The 7223-nt window shown below is 42.6% G+C and overlaps 1 protein-coding gene across 1 annotated transcript; it reads left to right on the top strand.

Moving 5' to 3' along the window:
* On the top strand, nucleotides 5745-6164 carry LOC109230621 (RNA-directed DNA polymerase homolog; the record flags this gene model as incomplete). The annotated part of the gene is made up of 1 exon (XM_019396081.1): nucleotides 5745-6164. A coding segment is annotated over exon 1 (420 nt), but the record flags the coding sequence as incomplete, so codon positions are not given.

Consider the following 7223-nt stretch of genomic DNA (forward strand, 5'->3'; position numbering starts at 1 on the left):
CACATTTCGACTTCGTTGAGATTTGGATTTGGGTCACATAAATGTGCACCCGAATTTAGGAAAGTAATATTAATTAAATACGCGCCTAAAGAGACTAACGCGTTATTATTTGGGAAAGGCCGTGAAATTCGCTAAACGGCACATCCCGAAGTCTAAAAATTAATATAATATTTATTGAGGGCCGCGTAATTTGTGTATTTTTGCTTGGCGAGGCTCATCTCATTTATTATTTAAAGGCAAACCTAAAAACAACTATGGTTCTCTATTTTTACTTGTCTCTAGTAATGGAGGAAATCCTACTTAATTCATTATTGGACTAAGTGGTAATTATGCACCACAGTCCAGCCATTGGGCTCTAAGATAAGCCCAACGAGGGGAAATTACACTCAGGTCTACACGATTTCAACTGGTCCATCAAACGCCTTGGTCCAGGCCCAAACGAGAATGGAGTCAAAACTGGGCCTGGGCCTACGCCAAACCAATCAGAACCTCAAATCAACAAATGTAAATCTACTGAGTTACTTCAGGCTATTTTAATTGTATTCAATGACTTATACGAGGAAGAACAAAGTATACTTATTTATTTGCCTACTGGTGAGTTCCTAGATGTCACTAACGGTGAAAAACAAACCAGAGGGAAGCATCATATTACATGTTAAATGCAATGAACGTGACTGGTACACTAGAGTGGTCATCAATTACAATAGACTGTTATAGTTGTGTAAACTCAGCATGAATAGTGCAAATACCCTGGCTTAATATTAACAGGCCTATTCGAATTAATACAACGAGGCTGCAGTTCTAAAATAAAAACAGGCTCATATTCAGGATTTCTAGTTCTAACCTTTATATGCAGTATTCAGATATTGGGAACGTGAACTACAATCAATTCCAAATGTCTCAACAGTATCGAAAACAGTCTGGTCCAGTCTCAATTATACAGTCCAAGATTTATATACATACAAATCGATTTTAAACTATGCTGTACAATTAAATCTAACGCCTTTTTAACTACCAACAAACCACAGCCCAGGCAGCATATTTCAGGATCAAATAGGTGAGTAATTGTATTCCATTTCAAGCTCAAAGTTACAGCAGAGTAGATTCAAACGTGTACCTGGAAGTCAGAGAGCAATAAGAAGAAGAAAAGATCAGCAGCAGTAACATTTCTCAGCAGCAACCCAGGAATAAGTTCAAAATCCAGTAATAAATCAGTTGACACAGCAAATTCAGGAACAAATTTGAAATTCCAGTGATAGATCAAACACAGCAACAATTTCTATCACTGAAGCAACCCAAAACCAGCTCGAATACTCAAAATCAACCAACAACAACTCGAATAAACCCCAAACGACCCTATATGCAGTAAATCTCAACTATAGAACAGAACACAGAGTAACTCAGACTATTTCTGATCCTAGTGGTCAATAAAACAGTATTTTTTTGTTTTTTTTTTTATGTTTGCCCTTTTTTGGTTTTTCTTTGAAAGAAGCTAAGACCTAATGGAGTTTGTGATCTGAAATTTGAATTTCAGATCTGTGAAGCTTGAAGAGATTTGTTGGGGGGAATTTTTGAGGCTCCAAACTTATAGCAATTTTCAAGGGGTTCCCAAAAGCCTCCTCAGCAAGGCAAATGAATGCCTATTTATAGGCAAACTTAGGGTCCAATTTCAGATTTTCACTTTACCCATTAGTCCCTATCTCAATTCTATTTTCTACCCCTTGTTTCTTGACTTGTTACATAAGCAAGTACCTCTATTGTGCTAAAATCTACACTAAAGTACCATTCTAGAAGGCCCTAGGATGCTCTTCTACCCGCAAAATACCTATACTACCCTTACCCTTATTTTGAATTTACCAATCTTAATAAAACTACCCTTTTCCAATTCCCAAACTACCCTTATTACCTCCTAAAATTACTGCTCAACCAAAGCTCAATCAGATATACTCCAAACTAAGTCCTACAACTCTAATAATGCATCCAATTGACAATAACTAAACTGAAAACTAATTAACTGACTAACCACAGAACAAATCCTACAATTGAATTAACTATCTAACCACAGAATCGAAGTGAAGTATCAGGAAGATCAAGGAGCAACAGTTTTCAAACAAAATTCGACTGAAACTAATCATTTAAACTAATTAAAACTGAATTAATACCTAACAATTATACTAACGATTGACTAACTAAAAAGTGAACAAGACAAAAACAGGTTAAACAAACAAAAATGAGAATTAAACTAAGAACCAACAATCTAATCGACAGAGTTATATCACCAACAAATCACTAATTAAAATATTCAGAAATTAAAACTACACTTAATTAAAAGATAGAACAAGAAGCGAACTAAATCGAAACTGAAAAGGGGAAAATGACTTACTGAATTAATCTTCGAGCTTATTTGATTTCTGGGAACGAATTTAATTGATATTATGGGTTTATCTTTGTCGAAATAAACTCATAATATTAATCAAAATCATCCGAGAGTGAAGCTTTCCCAATGGCAGAAAAACTTGAAACCCTAGATTTGAAATTGGAGGCGGCCTGGTGAACTTCGAAAGAAAATAACCACGGATTTGTGAGGGGGAGGACGAGGAGACTGTATGGTGAAGACTTGGAGTCATTTGGATGAACTTGTGTTTTGAGACCCGATTTTTAAACACATATTCAGAGCTTCTGGGTTTGATTCGAGGGAATATGGTCGTGGATTAGTGATGAGGGAGAGGAGAGGGAGCTGTATTGTTATTTTCAGAGCGATTGGAGGCGGCGTCGCCACCCTCAGGCAGTGGGGTTTGGTGGCGGCTTGGATTAGGGTTTGAGAGGAGAGGTAGGGTGAGGGAGATGAGGAAATGGGGGTGGGGGGGAGCGTTCGGACAGTCTTATACTGAGATCCTAGGACGATCTCGTCCTTTGGATTGAGGAGCAACGACTGAGATTAAACCCTAAAACGACGTCGTTTTGGGTTATGGGGGGGGGGGGGCTGGACCGGGTTTAGACGCGGGTTTGGGCTGGCCTGGGGCTTGTTTTAACACCTGGGCTCCGAATTTGTTAACAATGGCCCAATTCAAAGCAGCCTTCTTATTATAATTGTTTGTTCATTTTGGCTTTTGTATTTATTTATTATTATTTTATTTTTTTTTATTTTATAAAATGTTAAAACAAAACAAAGACCTAATTAAACTATTTAACTCCTAAAATTATTTAAAAATACTATTTAAAGATAAATGCAATAATTAACAATTAAACGTGCAAAGAACTATTTTTGCAATTTTCTTTAAATTTTCTAAAACTACCTAATACTAAAATTGTAACATTAAATCCCTAAATGCAAATACATATTTGTATTTTCATATGAATAAAATGCAACCAATTAACACAAAAAGTTAGCAAAAAAAAAAAAAAATTCACGAAGATTGTAAAAATAATAGAGAAATCAATTATTTGAGACTTTTGGAAATAGTTTGCTTAGGGCAAAAATCACGTGCTCACACACACAGGAGTATGCGGACCTCATATGAATGGTTATGTGTTGGCAAAGAAAATTCTGCGAGCAGGGTACTACTGGATAACTATGGAAAAGGACTGCTTCAACTTTGTTCGAAAATGCCATCAATGTCAGGTGCACAGTGATTTGATTCATGCACCTCCAACAGAGCTCCATCCGATGTCACACCTTGGCCATTTGTTGCTTGGGGTATGGATGTCATTGGGCCGATTGAGCCGAAAGCTTCGAATGGGCATAGATTCATATTGGTGGCAATTGACTATTTCACAAAATGGGTTGAGGCCATCACTCTCAAGTCGGTCACCAAGAAAGCTGTGGTAGACTTTGTGCACTCCAATCTCATTTGCCGCTTTGGCATTCCTTCAACTATCATTACCGACAATGCTGCAAACTTGAACAGTCGTCTGATGGGAGAGGTATGTGAACAATTCAAGATAACGCATAGAAACTCTACTCCTTATCGGCCAAAAGCCAACGGTGCTGTTGAAGCAGCAAATAAGAACATCAAGAAGATTTTGAGAAAGATGATTCAAAGCTCCAGGCAATTGCATGAAAAGCTACCTTTTGCATTACTCGGGTATCGTACCACAGTGCGTACATCAATTGGAGCGACACCGTACTTGTTGGTTTACGGTACTGAAGCTGTCATACCTGCAGAAGTATAAATTCCTTCACTCCGGTTAATTGTTGAAGCGGAGATTAAAGACAGTGAGTGGGTTAAGACCGGGCTAGAGCAATTGTCATTAATTGATGAAAAACGGATGGCCGCAGTGTGTCACGGGCAGTTATACCAACAAAGAATGGCCCGCGCTTATAACAAGAAAGTGCGTCCCAGGAATTTTGAAGTGGGACATCTTGTACTCAGACGCATTCTCCCTCATCACCAGGAAGCAAAAGGAAAGTTTGCCCCTAATTGGAAAGGTCCATACATAATCCGAAAGATATTGCCAAGAGGAGCACTGTATCTGGGAGACATCNATTCAGTGGTACCTCGTCTGGAGGTGGGGGATTCTTATGGTAGAGGCCATCCTCCGAGGCCCTTTCAGTCAGCCCTACAGGTCTGACATGGTACTTCAGGTGGTCGTGGCTCTCAGCCGCAGTCTTCTGATCAGCAGCTTTTCAGTTCGCCATCAGCACCCATCAGCGCACCACCACTCCGCTATTCTCAGCAGTCGAGGGCTTGTTACATGTGTGGCGACACGAGGCACATTGCTAGGTTTTTCCCTCGAGCTTCGGACAGCTCTCAGCAGCAGGGTCCTCGCCCTATGATTCAGGCATCAGGTGATCCACAGGCCGTCCAGCCAGCTAGAGGCGGGGGTAGAGGCCATAGAGGTGGAGGTAGAGATCATAGAGGTGGAGCTCGGACCGCCATAGGTAGAGGCCAGCCAGCAGCCGATCGTCCTAGAGATATGGTTTAGGGAGGTGGGGCCCAGCCCCGGTGTTATGCTCTTCCAGCCAGGCCAGAGGCTGAGTCTTCAGATGCAGTTATTACAGGTACTATTCTGGTCTGTGATAGGGATGCTTCAGTGCTATTTGACCCTGGGTCTACGTATTCCTATGTGTCATCCTATTTTGCACCCTACCTGGTTATGCCTAGTGATGCTTTGGGTATTCCTGTTTATCTATCTACACCAGTGGGTGATTTTATAGTGGTCGACGGAGTTCATCGTTCCTGTGTGGTAGTGTTTGAGGGTCTTGAGACCCGTGTTGATTTATTGCTCTTAGACATGGTGGATTTCGATGTTATATTAGGGATGGATTGGTTATCCCCGTATCATGCTATCTTGGATTGTCACGCCAAGACCGTGACTTTGGCTTTGCCAGATTTGCCCCATTTGGAGTGGCGAGGGACCCCAGGTCATGCCACTCGCAGTGTTATCTCATATGTGAAGGCTCGACGCATGGTCGAAAAGGGGTGTTTAGCCTATCTGGCGTATGTTCGTGATTCCAGCGCAGAGGTCCCTTCTATTGATTCTGTTTCTATTGTTCGGGAGTTCCCCGAGGTTTTCCCTTCAGACCTGTCGGGTATGCCGCCCGACAGGGATATAGATTTTTGTATTGACCTGGCTCCGGGCACTCAGCCCATTTCCATTCTGCCGTATCGCATGGCCCCGCCAGAGTTGAAAGAGTTAAAGGATCAGTTGCAGGATTTGCTTGAGAAGGGTTTCATCAGACCCAGCGTTTCGCCTTGGGGTGCGCCGGTGTTATTTGTGAAGAAAAGGTTGGTTCGATGAGGATGTGCATTGATTACCGGCAATTGAACAAAGTGACGATTAAGAACAAGTATCCACTGCCGAGGATTGATGATTTGTTCGACCAGCTTCAGGGTGCAAAGGTGTTTTCAAAGATAGACTTGAGATCTGGCTACCACCAGCTGAGGATTAGGGCATCTGATGTCCCTAAGACAGCATTCCGCACTCGGTATGGGCATTATGAGTTTTTGGTCATGTCATTTGGGTTGACCAATGCCCCAGCAGCATTCATGGAGTTGATGAACCGAGTGTTCAGGCCATATTTGGACATGTTCATGATAGTCTTTATTGATGATATTTTGGTGTACTCCCGCAGCCAGGAGGAGCACGAGCAGCACCTCAGAGTGGTTCTTCAGACTCTGAGGGGTAGTCAGTTATATGCCAAGTTCTCCAAGTGTGAGTTCTGGTTGAGTTCGCTTGCATTTCTGGGTCACGTTGTATCAGCAGAGGGTATTCAGGTGGACCCGAAGAAGATAGAGGTAGTCAAGAACTGGACTCGACCAGCATCAGCTACAGAGATTTGGAGTTTCTTGGGGTTAGCAGGCTACTATCATCGGTTCGTGGAGGGGTTTTTATCTATTGTAGCCCCGATGACCAGATTGACCCAGAAGGATGCCCAGTTCAGATGGTCAGATGAGTGTGAGGCGAGCTTTCAGAAGCTCAAGACAGCTCTGACTTCGGCACCGATATTGGTTTTGCCCACAGGCTCAGGGCCTTATACAGTCTATTGTGATGCTTCCCGTATTGGACTTGGTGCAGTATTGATGCAGGATGGCAGAGTCATTGCTTATGCTTCGAGGCAGTTGAAGATCCACGAGAAGAATTATCCGGTTCATGATTTAGAGTTGGCGGCCATTGTTCATGCTCTAAAGATTTGGAGGCATTACCTATATGGTGTGACGTGTGAGGTGTACACTGATCACAAGAGTCTGCAGTACTTGTTCAAGCAGAAGGAGTTGAACTTGAGGCAGAGGAGGTGGTTGGAGCTATTGAAGGATTATGATGTTACTATTTTGTATCACCCGGGGAGAGCCAATGTGGTGGCCGATGCATTGAGTAGGAAGTCCGCCAGCATGGGTAGTCTTGCTTATATTTCGGTCAGCCAGAGACCACTTGCTTTGGATATTCAGGCCTTGGCCAATCGATTTGTGAGGTTGGATATTTCTGAGCCTAGCAGAGTGTTAGCTTGCACGGTCGCTCGTTCTTCATTATTGGAGCGTATCCGTGATCGGCAGTTTGATGATCCCCATTTATGTGTCCTGAGAGACACGGTGCAGCGTGGAGGTGCCACGAAGGTGACCTTAGATGATGACGGTGTTTTGAGATTGCAGGGGCGAGTTTGTGTGCCCAATGTCGATGGGATTCGAGAGTTGATCTTAGCGGAGGCCCATAGTTCTCGGTATTCTATTCACCCGGGCGCCGCGAAGATGTATCAGGACTTGCGGCAGCATTATTGGTGGCGT

This window comes from Nicotiana attenuata, chromosome 7 (genome assembly GCF_001879085.1).
Source record: "Nicotiana attenuata strain UT chromosome 7, NIATTr2, whole genome shotgun sequence".
In the NCBI taxonomy this organism is placed as follows: domain Eukaryota; kingdom Viridiplantae; phylum Streptophyta; class Magnoliopsida; order Solanales; family Solanaceae; genus Nicotiana; species Nicotiana attenuata.